The sequence below is a fragment of the Leptonychotes weddellii genome, chromosome 7 (genome assembly GCF_054177405.1).
Source record: "Leptonychotes weddellii isolate Sample4059 chromosome 7, ASM5417740v2, whole genome shotgun sequence".
Taxonomy (NCBI): Eukaryota; Metazoa; Chordata; class Mammalia; order Carnivora; family Phocidae; genus Leptonychotes; species Leptonychotes weddellii.
In genome coordinates this window covers 88,953,933-88,969,051 of record NC_138375.1, presented here as the reverse complement: position 1 = coordinate 88,969,051, position 15,119 = coordinate 88,953,933, and the positions used below count along the sequence as shown (strand labels likewise).

The 15,119-nt window shown below is 44.2% G+C and overlaps 1 protein-coding gene across 10 annotated transcripts in view; it reads left to right on the top strand.

Moving 5' to 3' along the window:
• The window catches only part of PDE8B (phosphodiesterase 8B), a 225,343-nt gene that overhangs the window by 12,899 nt on the left and 197,325 nt on the right, over positions 1-15,119 (top strand). For 6 of the 10 annotated variants that reach the window (XM_081826697.1, XM_081826696.1, XM_081826700.1 and 3 more), the window contains exon 1: positions 14,321-14,794. The exons of the other annotated variants lie outside the window; for them this stretch is intronic. In XM_081826697.1, the coding sequence (XP_081682823.1) occupies positions 14,441-14,794 (354 nt within the window). In that variant the 5' untranslated portion in view covers positions 14,321-14,440. Of the gene's footprint in view, positions 1-14,320; positions 14,795-15,119 lie in introns of those variants that run through there. 10 annotated transcript variants of the gene reach the window in all.

Genomic DNA, 15,119 nt, shown 5'->3' with positions numbered 1-15,119 from the left:
TAATTTGAAATCTGGAATTGTGATACTTCTAGCTTTGTTTTTCTTTTTCAAGGTTGCCTTGGCTATTCAGGTTCTTTTGTGCTTCCATCATATTTTAGGACTGTTTGTTCTAGTTCTGTGAAAAATGCTGTTGGTATTTTGATAGGGATTGCATTAAATGTGTGGACTGCTTTGGGTAGTAAGGACATTTTAACCATATTTGTTCTTCCAATCCATAAGCATGGAATATTTTTCCATTTATTTGTGTCGTCTTCCATTCCTGTCATTAGTTTTATACTTTTCAGAGTACAGATCTTTTACCTCTTTGGTTAAGTTTATTCTTAGTTATTTTATTCTTTTTGGTACAATTATAAATGGGATTGTTTTCTTTTTTTTTTTTTTTAAAGATTTTATTTATTTATTTGAGACAGAGAGAATGAGAAAGAGAGAGCACATGAGAGGGGGGAGGGTCAGAGGCAGAAGCAGGCTCCCTGCCGAGCAGGGAGCCCAATGCGGGACTCGATCCAGGGACTCCAGGATCATGACCTGAGCCGAAGGCAGTCGCTTAACCAACTGAGCCACCCAGGCGCCCTGGGATTGTTTTCTTAATTTCTCTTTCTGCTGCTTCATTGTTAGTGGAAAATATACACCCTTAAAGTGTGCATTTTGACAAAGTATATAATTACATATGTCCATGTATTCGCTAACACAGTCTAGATATAGAACAATTCTATCACCCTGTCCCTTGTGCTCCTTCCCAGTGAATTCTCAGCCCCTACCATGGTCCCTAAGTAGCCACTAACCTTTTTATTCCAGTAGACTGGATTTATCTTTTTTAGAGTTTCTTATCAGTGAAATCATACATGTAGGGTTTTTTTGTCTGTCTTCTTCCACCTAGTTAAATGATTTTGAGATTTCCCTCTGTTGCTTTTTGTATTAGAAGTTTGTCACATTTTATCATTGAGTAGTATTCCATTTTATGGATGTATCACAATGTATTTATTCACCTGCTAGTGAACATTTCGCTTGTTTCCAGTTTTTGCCTGTTATTTAAAAAGCTGCTATGGACAAATTTTGGGGGCATGTGTTTTCATTTCTCTGGGGTGAATGCCTAGAATGAAATTTCATGGTTGTATGGTAAGTATATGTTTAATAAGAAATTGTCAGCTGTTTTCCAGAAGTGATTGTACTAATTTACATTTCCATCAGCAATGTGGAAAGTTCCAGTTGCTCAACATCCTGTTAACTAACATGATACGGTCAGTATTTTGCATTTTAGCCATTTTAGTGGATATATAGTGGTATCTCATTGTGGTTTTATTTGTAATTCACTGATGACTAATGATGGTGTGCATTTTTTATGTGCGTTCTAATCCTTCTAGTGTCTTATATTGTGAAGCGTCTATTCCAAAATTTTGACCCAGTTTTATTATTTATTTATTTTAAAGATTTTATTTATTTATTTGACAGAGAGAGACACAGGGCTAGAGGAAACACAAGCAGGGGGAGTGGGAGAGGGAGAAGCAGGCTTCCCATGGAGTAGGGAGCCAGATGTGGGGCTCGATCCCAGGACCCTGGGATCATGATCTGAGCCGAAGGTAGATGCTTAATGACTGAGCCCAGGTGCCCCTACTTTCATTTTTTGAAAGAAAGATATTTTTCCTGCATATAGGTTGCCAGTTTCGTCTTATAGTACTTTAAAGATTATTCTCCATTTAATTCTGGTTTATATATGTATATATATATATATATTTTTTTTTTTTTAAGAATTTATTTATTTGAGAGAGTACAAGAGAGAGAGTGACAGAGGGAGCATGAGCATGGGGTGGGGTGGGGGAAGGGCAGAGGGAGAGGGAGAAGGGACCCCGGGATCATGACCTGAGGCAAAGGAAGATGCTTAACTGTCTGAGCTACCCAGGCGCCCCTGGAAAAATCTGGCACTCTTATCTCTGTACTTACTCTGTCCTTTTTCTCTGGATCCTTTTAAAATTTTCTTTTTATCAGTGTTTTCAGAAATTATATTCTATTGTGCATTGGTATGGAGCACTTTTGGTTTATCCTGCTTGAGGTTTGCTGAATTTCTTAGATTTGTGCATCATTGAGGCTCTGTTGATTTTCTTTTAGCTTTTTTCCCCCTCTTTAATTTGAATAGTTTGAATTAAAATGTCTTCTAGTTCACCAATCTTTTCTCTTTCAATGTCTAATATGCTCTTAGTCCTAGTCCGTGACTATTTCATTTCAGAACTTGTCTTTTTCATTTCTAGAGGCTCCATTTAGAAAATCTTCCATTTCTCCTCTCACAGTGCTTATGTTTTCCTTTCAGTACTTGGATAATGGTTATTGTTCTTATCTGCTTATTTCTTCTTCTCTTATTTCTACTTCCACTTACTGATCTTTCATTGGATTTTTGTTCATATTTTTCTGCATGTTGGCATACCTAGTAATTTTGAATGTATGTTAGACATTTTGAATGTTACACTGTTGTGTTTAGATTTTGTTTTCTTTGAAGAATGTTGGATTTTGTTCTGGGAGACAACTAAGTTAATTTTGGTTCAGTATGATCCTTTCAAGGCTTATTTGTAAACTTCTCGTAAGGTCGACCTGGAGTAGTCTTTTCTCTAAGTGTTCTTTAGCCTTACTCTTAAGGCATGACCCACTGGGTTCTCTACTGAATGCCCTGAATTATCAACAAGAACTCTCCATTCTGGCTGGTGAGAACTTGATGGCTCTTAGTTCATTGGGAGCACTGTGAATTGTTCAGTTTATAGCTTTCCAGTCACTCTCTTCCTGGTGTGTGGAATTTCACCCTATCCATGCATGTCTTAGTATTTAGTAACTTTCACATGCTCCTCAGAGTGCCTTGTATATATAGCTTCCTCTCTCTGAAACTCTGCCATATAAACTCTCACCACGTAGGCCTTTCCAGACTCTGATTTCTGTCACTGCAACTCAGTGAAAACCCTGGACTCTGCCTGGGATTTCTTCCCTGCCTGGGAATGTGCCTCTAGGGTGAAAGCTGAGGTAATATTTTATATCTCATCTGTTTTTCTTCTTTCAGCGTTGACAGTCCTGAGTTACCTATTGTCCAATGTCTGAAAATAGTTGTTTCATATATTTTATCTGATTTTCTAGTTGTTAGTGGAAGGAAGGTAAATTTTGGTCCCTGTTTCTTCATCATGGCTAGAAATAAGTCCATTCTACAAATATTTATTCATCATCCTACACAAAAGTTGCCATCTTAAAATGCTATTCAATTTGAAAATATAATCTGAGATGTTTTGTGTTCTTTTTTCTTCTTCCATAATTAAAAAAAAATGAACTATGGATATTTCAAATAAATTTAAAGAACTGCACTGCATTGTTTATGTTTTATTATTGCAGAACTGTCTGTATTCCCACAGTGATTCCTATGCCTTATTCTCTTTCCCACGCACCCACTCCAACTGGGACGCACATGATTTTTTGATAGAGTATTTAGTTTCTGAAATGGCTCTCAGACCTTTTCCCAGGGAATTTCTAAGCCCCTCATGGCTGAAATTCTAAGAATGGCCATTCAAGACTTGCTTCTTCTATTTTCTAAAAATGAAGATGACTTGTAGTTGTGGCATCCCTAACTCATTATTACATAAGTTTTACATTCACTATATGTACAGGAGAAACAAGATATTAAATGTATAATTAATGTGGATATTTATGCCATCTGAATTGTATTGGGCTATGAATTTCTCACAGAACTTTCTGCAGCTGATTGGTTAACATGCCTTATAAATGTTTGGGCTTGGTGGCTGGGCTCCAGCTTTCAAAAAAAGCGTTAAGAGAAGGAAAATCTTAAATACTGGCTTGATTTCTTAATTTAACAACAAGGGACAATTCTTATACTACATTTCGCCTAACATGTCATTTTTATTTCTAAAGTCTAGGGAGGTTTTTTTTTTTTAAAGATTTTATTTATTTATTTATTTATTTATTTGAGAGAGAGAATGAGAGAGAGAGAGAGAGAGAGCACATGAGAGTGGGGAGGGTCAGAGGGAGAAGCAGACTCCCCGCCGAGCAGGGAGCCTGATGCGGGACTCGATCCCGGGACTCCGGGATCATGACCTGAGCCGAAGGCAGTCGCTTAACCAACTGAGCCACCCAGGCGCCCTTTTTTTTTTTCTTTTAAAGCTGATGTTTATGTTGGTGATTTTTTAAAATCCATCATTAAGAAGGATCTGAACCTAATCTTCTAGATCTCTGTGAGAAATGCCGTATATATAGCCTTAGCCATATATTTTTTAAAAAGGGATTATGTAGGATTTTTATAACCTATGAAAGTTTGATGATTCCTTGCTCTGGAAAAAGCAAGTGATTACTCAAACATGCTAGGTGGGAGTTTAGGTTAATATAAACAGAGGAGATGTTGAGAGATTTTATATCCAAAGGGTAAAGGAAGAGAAGCATATGGAGAGACATCATACATACAGAGATTTTATACAAAGGTAGAACATGTGAACTATAAGACTATTACATAGTAAGCTTCCTCCCAAGTGGTAGACATTACTATTATTATTCAACCATTGTTCTGAAAATAATTTTATCTGCTTTGTGTACTTACAGTGGACTGAATTCATACTCTCTCCCTTCCCCCACTCCCAGGCCACTGCTTCCTGGAACTTTATTTAGTGCTCCTAAAAGTTAATGGACTTTTGTCTTCCTTGGCTTGAGCAGTGTGTATTAAGATAAGGAAAGTCACTCTACTGAAAATTACATAGTTCTGCAGGTGTATATTCAAACTTTCAGTTTACTTCTATAAGTAACCCCCCACCCCCACTCCCATGTCTCACGGAGAATGAAGACTATTGAAAACATGTCCTTAAAAGTCCCCGCCTCGGTGGGACATCCTTGAGATCTACAACCTTACAATTCTTATAAGTTTGTGGATGATAGTGCTTTGTGACATTCCCTTGTGTAACGTAACATTCATGTTTAAGCACAAGTTATATTATGCTTCAGAAAATAAAACATCACAGGTGAGGGGTTTTCTTGGTCTTTGCTTTTGTTTTTCAATATCTTACTTTATGAATAGCAGTGGTTTTCCAAGTGTGACCTGGGATCGGTAGCATCAGCATCATTTGGGAACTAGTTAGAAATGTAAATTCGTAGGCCCTTCCATCTATATTTTAGATCATTCTGGTGTATGCTGAAGTTTAACAGCTGCTGGTGTGGAGAACCCCAGAAAGTCTCCTATATCTGACTTAATTTATTGTAAACCACATCATACGAGATATGAAGATGTAATCAGTCATGTTGCCTTGGAGATGTTTAATGGTGTAACACGGGAAGTGCCATGCTGCTAAGCAAATGTCAAACTCTGAGAAGGAAGAGACTCCCAAGCCAAAAACCTTCTAGAACACCTCCTTTCACAGCCCTAGCCGCCAAAGGGAGAGGATTAAGACATCAGAACCTCAGAAGGTGCTAATGCAGGCCCCTCAGGCTGAGCGGCAGCCTTGAGGCACCTTTAGCTACTTAAGAAGTAAAATCCCAGGGCTCAAAAGCTGTTCTTGGAACAGAAGTATCAAAAGACTGAATTTAGCAATCTGGACGCGAAGCAAGAAACTCCTAACCCTGTGTAGACCATTCCATAGGGAAGCCCAAGGAAGTCTTGACAAAGACACTGTTTTCTTAGCCACACTGGGAAGGGTGTGGGGGGCATGCACTTGTTAGTGTGGAGGACCTAGAGGTGGACAAATCTGTCATCTTCATAAAAGTCCATGATTCATTGAACAGGTATTGAACACGTGCTGTCTCTGGATCTGAGCACTAGAGATCCAGCAGTGACCACAGAAGAGGACCTAGGCCTCACGTCCCTCACATTCTCTGTGTTCTGGTGATGGTGAAATGTCAGTAGTGGTATTGGGTGGATACTTTTGGTTTCTAGACTCAAGATTCTGGGCCTCAGAGAGTGCAAATCCTGGTAAAGAATCCCTTTTATAAACAAGACTTATTTTTCCTGCGAGTTCTCCCCATTCTCATATGTACATTGATATCCAAGCTGGAAATTTTGGAATTGGTTTTGATATCACTGGCTCCCTGGCCCCTCATTGAGTCGGCACCTCATCCCAGGGATTCGTTCTCGGTAAGGTCTCTGGAATTGCCCTTCTTTTCCATTCTTACAAATTCCATCAACTCAATGTCTTGGTATTAGTCTGCTCAGGCTACCGTAACAAAGTACCATGGACTGGGTGGTTTAAACAACAGAAATATATTTTCTCACAGTTCTGGAGCAGATGGTACCTTTTCACTGTGTCCTCACATGGCCTTTTCTGGGTGTGTGTGTTTAGAGAGAGAGCACGCGTGCGCGTGCGCTCGCAAGCGCCTGAGCGAGTGAGCTCTGGTGTCTCTTCCTCTTCCTGTAAGGACACCAGTTCTACTGGATTAGGGTCTCACCCTTATGAACTCATTAACCTTAATTACCTTTTTAAAGGCCCTGTCTCCAAATATAGTTACATTGTAGGTGAGGGCCCCTACATACAAATTGGTGGTGGTGGGGGGGCACGATTCAGTTCCTACCATTCCTTATTATGTCATCCCTGGCTCAGTATAGCTCCTTGCTAATCCCCATTCCTGACTCCATTCACCAGTTCTTCTTGAATGTGCAATCAGGCTCACTCAAGTGAAATAGCACTTTTAATGTACAGTCTTACTGAAAAACGTCAGTGATCCCCAATAACTAGGATTTTACCAAACTCCTTGATCTGGTGTTTGATTCCCTGGTCATAGCCAAAATAATGCTGTTCTCTTCCCCCACACCACACACCTTTTGAATAATCTGCTTTATTGTTCTGTGAGCGTTTGGTGTGTGTTCGCTCCCACTTCCAGGTCTTTGCTCACATCCTTTCTGGAATGTTCTCTTTTCCACTTATTCAAATCCTGCCCTTTCTTCCAAGTGCCATACTCCATCTCCTCACCATCACTTCCACCCACAGTGATCTTTCTCTCTGGGCTTGGATTATTTTTTCAAAGCAAGTGTGAACACACTTCTCTGTGTGTATGTCGGTGTTCCTGATGGAACTGAGAGCGAGTACTGAGGCTCTTACTGTGTGTCCCTCCTAGTGCCTGGTACAGGGGTGGGTACTCAAGCAGTGTTCTCACTGAGAATGGGTGGATGGATGGATGAAAAAGAATGACACTCCTTTGATAAGGTTTTCTGAGAATATTAATTTACGTGTGATCCCCTCTGAGAAAAGATCCATACCCCTCCCCCAGTCTCTCTCGCAGCAATGAATTTTAGATCTCTGTATAACCTTCACCACTATTTGTCATTCCAACCTTCTGTAACCTTCTAAACTCCTAGATGTAAGAGACTGTTTCTGTCTTGTTTCTCAAGTGCCCAGTTACGGTCTGATACATGGTAGCCGCTCAGTAAATATTTGCTGAATGAATGGATGACTTTGGCCTCACCTCATGGAATGAAATTTTTTGGAGCAGATGGTATGCCTAGCAAAGGGCATGTGGGCAGAGGAGCACCTGCTTAGAAACCTGACCATTTTTTCTTACCCATGAGGCATTCAGGAAATTGTACACTAATGTAGAAATAAATGTGCTTTGCTTTATATATTGTATATCTTAAGTCAGATTGAATTAATGAATTAGTGAATTAATAATTTGTACCCTGATTTTGAATACGCCCAAACTTAAAGTGCTATATGAGGATTTATGAAGCCATGCAGTGTACTGTTTTTAAAAAGCCAACACTTAATCACTTGACAAACACCAATTTATTGTGTATGGCAATGGATTTGTTTTGTAAATACAGATTTTCACATTGGGAGTTTCCTTACAGATGGTAGAACCTACATATGGGAGTATCAGGATTTTCCATCTTTTGTCTCTTTCTTCCCCTTCTACTTTTACCATCCCCACCTCAGGAGCCACTGTCTAGTTAGCTCATCTGCTAACTGTCTTCTGGATCCACCAAAGTTAGCTCTGCCTCGATGCTTTTGCTCATGCTATTTCCCTCACTTGAAAAGTCTCCTCCTGATGGAGGTCTCTCTGTCACAGCCCTTCTCCAGCAAGCCTTCCCCAGCCTTCGTAACTACCAAAGAGAATGGACAGTATCACTCATTTTTTTCTCATACCTTAACGCTCATGGATTATGCTCTGTCATTTCTTTTAAGTCCCGTGTACATGATCGCTCTATAGACTCCTTTGGAGTAGGGCTATACTGAGTGTTTTATTTGTACATATTTTTAATGTCTGATACTCTTGTGAAATGTATTTACAAGCTTTTTGGAAGTGAGTGTTTTACCTCTCATAGCCTATTTGGGTGCAGGAGAATTCTGAAGGTGAGTGGTGAGGATATTCTGGAGTCCCTCTCCAGGGTGTCCTTGTTAATGGGAAGGACAGATCACTTCTGTATTACATGGATTCAGGGCCCAGTGCACAGTGGATTCCATTTTGATGATGTTGACCTCAGGAAGTTAGATGTTAGCTGAATCTCTTCCTACATCTTCTCTGTTTGCATCTTTTACAACCGGCATGGGAAAACTGCCCTATGGGCCAGCCAAACCTTCTCCTAAATTTCATTTGGTCCATGGCAAAAGATCCAAGAAGTGATGCACCTATAGATAAATGTATAATGTCTTTTTCTTTTTTTAAAATTTTTATTCTTAAAGGACCTATATCTGTACACCCACTTGGTAGGAATATTTCACCACAACAGTGGCTCCCTGTGTCTTTCTTAATCTTTCACTTTCTTTCTGCCTCTGTACTGTGTGTCAGGCTCAGTATTTCCTTTGTAAATGTGTATGCATTTAATTTCTGTCTTTGTTTCCATCTATCTCTGATTCTTTATTTTTTTCCATCTTCCATCTTCTGTCTGAAGGACAAAAACTCAGTGGAAGTTCCTAAAAGAAAATATTGAGCTAAATTGTTTTGAGGAGATATTAGGAAACATAATGCTTATTCATTTACATTGTTTTTGTATTCAGTTTTTCAGAAAACGAGATCTGTTAAGCTCTTGTTTCTCATCTGTGTCGCTTTACATCCACTTAGGAACCTCGACAGGTGGATACACATCTTCCATAGTTGTAATCAATCTCCATATACCATATATTTTTAAACTAACATTCTTTTTTTTTTTAAGATTTTATTTTATTTATTTGACAGAGAGATAGAGAGTGAGCACAAGCAGGGGGAGCGGCAGACAGAGGGAGAGGGAGAAGCAGACTCCCCGCCCAGCAGGGAGCCCGATGCGGGGCTCAATCCCAGGACCCTGGGGTCATGACCTGAGCCGAAGGCAGACGCTTAACAGACTGAGCCACCCAGATGCCCCACCTAACATTATTTCATTATGTACTTTTAAGTAGTGGTATTCTAATATGTTAGTAAGTCTTTGATGTTTGTATTATCTCCAGTTTCATTATTGCAAAGACTGTTACAAACATTTTTGTATAAATTATTATTTTATTCCATTGGCTTTTTCTGATGTATATTACCAAATGGAGGATTATCAGATCAAACTGACTTTAAAAACTAAGAGCATAGAACATCAAATTCTACTCATTAAAAGAAAAAAAATACCCAATTTTGAGTCATAACAGTTAAGAGAAAGGCAAAAGAGGAAGAAATAGAAAAAATTCACTCATTTATTCAATAAATATTTGAGCACCTACTGTGTGCTAGGCACTGTTCTAGGAATTTGGGATCCTTTAGTGCATAAGAAACAAAAACTTCCTGCTCTAGTAGGGCCTATGTTCTAGTGGGAGAAGATAGACAATCAGCATAATAATAAATGAGCTAATTATATAATAAGCCAGAAGGTGATAAGTGCCACGAAGAAAGAAAAATAGAGCAGGCTGAGGGGAATCAGGAGTGATGGAGAGACAATGGAGGGAAGTGGGTTGTGATTTTAAACAGGAGTTATTGTGTAGGCGGCATTTGAGCAGAGACTTAAGGGAAGTGAGGAAGTAAGCCATGTGATATTTGATGGAACAGAGTAACAGTCAGAGGGAAGAGCTCCTGGCTAATAATATTAGGTCTCTTGGAGAAGCAGCAAGGAGGCCAGTGCAGCTGACACAGAGAGAGCGAGGGCAAGAGGGAAGAGGGCTGAGAAAGGCCAGGCAGGGGCCATATCAGGTAGGGGTTTGTAGGTTCTTTATAAGGACTGTGATTTCTACTCTAATTCCCAAAGGAGTCTGTGGAAAGGGTACATTGGACTTGCTTTCTTTGCTGGCAAATGCTGGACCTGTCCTTGACCCCTGAATCCAAGTCTCTGGGATGGCAGCAGGGAACTGTTGTTATTTCTGACAAATTCTTTAGGATGATTCTGATGTGCAGTCAGGTTTGACACCACTCTTTCTGTTCAAGGATTCCACTATTCTAAATTAAAAGTAGTTTAGTAAAAGGAAGTAGAAATTTCATAGCATCCCCAAATGTTGGTGATTTAGAGATTTTAGAGATTATCTAGGAAATTGGGGCCCCGAGGTTAAGTGACTTGCCCGAGGTTATAGAGCTCTAAGAGGCAGCCGTACGTTTTGGATTCGCCCTCCTCACTCTGAGTTCAGTGAACCTTCCACTGTACCACGCTACTTAACACACACTCTCATTTCACTGATCAGGTGGTTAGATTTCCAATAAGCTCCACCATTAAGAATGTAGTTTGAATCCAGAAGCTCTGTAAGGTTGATTGGTTGATTAAATGTTTGGTTGTCTAAAGATCAATCAGAAAGCTGCTATTGTTTTAACCTTTTTGGTTAAGAATCATTTAGAATGTATTAATCACATTTTCTGCTTTAGAGGATTTCTGGAAGTGTCACGCCATTTTAGAATGGGAAAAGACCTCAACTGTTCATGAACTTGCAGTGCCTCTGGGTCATACTTCTGAAATAAGCTCTTATTTGACATCAGTATAAAACATACAGGCCATTCAGCTGAACTTGGACATATTTGAGGTTTAGTTTTTGAAGAAATTTCTGATTTCGTTTGCTTTCTTTTGATTTGTTTCTTGGACATTGACTGTAACTAAATTTTTTTCCCACCTAATTTAATTTTTTTATAATGTTGGTTTCTCTGGCCCTATTATGTAACTTAAGCCTAAATGTTATCTGCAGTGTCTGAGCTTGTAGGCTTTGCTATGGTCTTGGAATGCATTGAAATTGTGGCATGGCAATCAGTCCAGAAATCATGTATACAAGCAAGAACTCAGGCCTCAGAGTGAAGCTAGGGAATGATTTCAGGTCAACCATTTCTCCTTCACTTGCATACTTGCACATGTTTCAGTGACCAGAACGGTGCCCACAACAGGGCAGATTACACATTCCCACTGAGAACACTTGATGGAGATGATAGGGATGCATTATTATTTTTTTTTCCTTTTTCTAAGTCAGAATTGGCAGTGGGAGCTGTGTCTAAGGAAGATATGGAACTCTTGCTGCTCTGGGGATGGGAGGAAAAATGTATACCTAGTGCATTCCATCTTCTCAGAAGAGTTGCATTCAGGGAAAGGCACTGGTCCCAGTACAAAGTGTTCAATTAATACGCTAAAGCCGCTCGGTACTGTTTAATAGCTGCCTTGATGTTATCTACTCTCTCAAGGCTTAATCTTCTTCTTCTTCTTCTTTTTTTTTCCTTTAAATGTAGAAAGATCAAGCTAAATTGGTTTCTGGGTGATTTGTCCCTTCATGATTCGGCCTCCAGCGTTCTCCACCAGAAGACTGCTTATAATTTCTGTTTTATCTTCTTGTCTTCAAAAGCCTCAGCCAGTGACTGGCCCTTTTCTCTTCTGAGTGGTTTCCTCATAGTGACCACATTCCTAGAGGAAACTCTGAAGTGGACACTGTAGCATAAGAATTAACATGGCTCTAAGTTTCACAAAAAGCTGCCCCCGATAGCCCCTTGAAGGATGACTGAAATGGGCATATATGAGAGAATCATAGATAAGCATTAGGAATGATTTAACTCCTGGTCTAACATGAATCTGGGGTTGGTATGGAGAGTAGCAGTTTTGGAATTTAACTCTGATGGTATTTGCTCAGATTCTGAACAGTCCCTTGGAAGCAGAGCAGATGGCAGCCGTGAGACTTGGGCCTTTTTCGAATGAATGATTATCTCTCTGTCTTGACCATTTAATATAGTGCTCTTATGGCATGGATAGGGCCAAGGAAGCATGGACCCAGGGAGCCTGGAGGGACCTGTGGAGGAAGCCATGATGCTGGGGAAAGAAATACCACTCCAGCTGGGGGAGAGCTACCGGCAGGAAGTGCTCAGTTCAGCTGTCCGTCTCATAAGGGGATTGGCTCAGCTGAAGAGAGCCACCTTGCCCGCAGCTGCTGAGGTGACCTACAGGTCATCTTGCGTGAGTATAAAGGCTCATCCTCCCAGCCTCACCTCAGGACAACTTTGAATCCTCATCCCAACTACAGATATCCACCCCCCCCACCCCCCCCACCCCCGCTCCTTGCAGGGATGGCTGAGGCTTTCATTAACACCATACCCTAGCTCAATCTCCTCCCCCCCATCCTCCCTCCTTCCCTTCCAGTTGTAGATTTCAAGAAAGCTTCCTAATAAACCTTTTTTGCCTGCTAAACACCATCCTGGAATCTGCTTCTTGGAGAACCCAACCTGCACAGAAATTTTATGAGCAATTTGCCTGTCCATTAGAAATACAGCATAGTCTTTTTCTGCAATAACCAAAGACAGACTTCTTCATGCCATCAAAAAAAAAAAAAGACAAAAGTTGGAAGGTTGGAGTACTAAACTGAGAAGCAGAGAAACAAAGATAGAATTAGGTTAGACTAGTTCTTTTTCCTCTCCATATTTGCATTTGGGATATGGGGTGACATCTTGCTTTTCTATAAGGGTTAGGAGCTGTCATTTGAAGTCTTCAGCCACTCTAAAAGTTGATAGTATGGAGAGAGAAAGGAAGGGAAGAAGCAAAGAAATTATTTCAAATTGAGTACTTCTTTGTCCTTGGCATTAGGACTCTGTGTTCTTGCCCTTGCCCCTGTAAACAACTCTAGATGGAGTCCTTTCTTAGACCACCCCACTTGTCCCCTCTGCCACTGTGGCAGCAGGCAGGAATCACTAAAAGAGCCAATGAATAAATGGCAGTGGTGTCTCGCATCTCGAATCCACATTCCATATCATGGGGAGACTGAATGGCAGCCTTGCTTCTAAAGGTATTCTTACTCAAGCGTGGCCCATGTATGCCTCACTCGGACAAGTAAGGGAAGGCAGTTTTGAATGCCCAGCCCAGAGTATGAGGAAGAGGCCTTGACAGCAGGAGGCTGGATGGGGCTGAAGCCAGGGTGAAAATTAGGTGACATCCAAGCAGGAGGTGAAATCTCTGGAGGGGAAAGCCTAGAACCACAGGACAGCTTCCTCCGTTCCTTGCATGGATCTTAGGGGAATTTGTGTGTTTAAAGGTTCCTTCCTCTGCAGGGTGTCCCATCCCTTGGCATGAACCTCCAAACGTTGAGGTTAGACATGGAATGGACTTGTGAAGACTCAACCCTCAGAGTACGTGGGGGAAGTGATGGGCAGACTACGGAAGCATGAGGTCTCTCCCTAACTCCCTGAGTGTGCCAAGGGGAGAGCTAGTCAGTTGGGTGGGCTTGGGCTGTTGGGGAGGGGCGTCCTGGTGTTTTTGCTCAGGCTGTGGTAAAATGTGTTCGTGAAGGGCGAGAGGCATATTGCAGGGCTCCCCAGGGCTTCCCAGCCCTCATGGCCGGCCCGGGGTGCGTGCGGCGAGGGGCAGCGTGTGCAGAAGGGACGAGGCCTCGGACCGCGGCGGAGGAGGGCGGGCGCGGAGGCGTGGTGCCAGCTGCAGCGCGCCCGGGCCCCGCGGGCCGAGCCGAGCGGCGGGTACACTCGCCCAGCCGGGGAGAGCTCGGGGAGCGCCGGGCGGGGCCGGGAGGGGCGCAGTGGGGCGCGAGCGGCCGCGGCCGCGGAGCGGGGGCTCCCGGGGAGGAAGGAGGGCGGGAGCGAGGGCGGGAGGGGGACGCGCGCGGACCGAAAGTGGGGAAAGAAGGTGTAGGCGGGCGGGCGCCCTGGCCCAGGGGCCGCGGGCGCGGGAGCCCGGCCAGGTCGAGCTGGGCGGCGGCGCGGGCCGAGCCGAGGGAGGAGGGGAAGGCGGAGGCGCGGGGAGCGTGTTTGGGGCGCCGCGGCAGGGAGGGTGGCGGCCGCCGGTGCGCGCGGGGCGCTGTGTGTGCGCGCTCTCCCTCTCGGGGAGGAAGATGGCCCAGAAGGGAAAGTTGGGGTGACGCGAGCAGCCCCCGGAGGCTCGGCGGGGGCCGCCGCGGCGAGCCCGACGGAGCGGCAGCCAGGCAGGCCGGGGGGGTGGGGGTGGGTGGCGGGGGGGCGCGCAGTCCGGGTGCCTCCGCCGCCGCCGAGGCGCCCGCCCCCTCACTGCAGGTGGCCGCGGGTGCCCCGGGTCCGGGCGGTCGCGGGCGCGGGCGGGCGCGCGGGGGAGCCCGGCTGAGGGATGGGCTGCGCCCCCAGCATCCACGTCTCGCAGAGCGGCGTGATCTACTGCCGGGACTCGGACGAGTCCAACTCGCCCCGCCAGACCACCAGCGTGTCGCAGGGCCCCGCGGCCCCCCTGCACGGCCTCTTCGTCCAGACCGACGCCGCCGACGTTATTCCCCCGAGCCGCGCGTCGGGACCCCCGGGCGCCACTCGCGTCCGCAGGGCCCGCGCGGAGCTGGGCAGCGGCGGCAGCAGCAGCAGCGGCAGCGCGGGCTCCGCAGCCCCCGCCGCGACCACCTGCAGGGGCCGGAGGCGCCACTGCTGCAGCAGCGCGGAGGCCGAGACCCAGACCAGCTACACCAGCGTCAAGGTAAACCGGCTCAGGCTGGTGGGGGGCTGCCCGCCCCGTCCGGGCGGGGCTAGCATGAGTAGGGGGCTCCGGCGGAGTTGAGTGGCCGTGACGCGGTTGGTTTGGGAGGTTGTCACTAAGGAGGAGTTTACTTTTCATGTGTGGGAGCGGTGAGGGCCCGGGAAGCGTGAGCAGAAGAGACCCCTGGAGGGGTCCTGGGAGCTGCTTCTGGGGGGCCGGTGGAGAAGGGAGCGCCGTGGGAGGCCGGTGGGCTGGCCCCGTTTCTCACTGAGGGAAGGCAGGCTGTGGTTCCGTTAACTCGGGAGGTGGGCTGGGTTTCACGGAG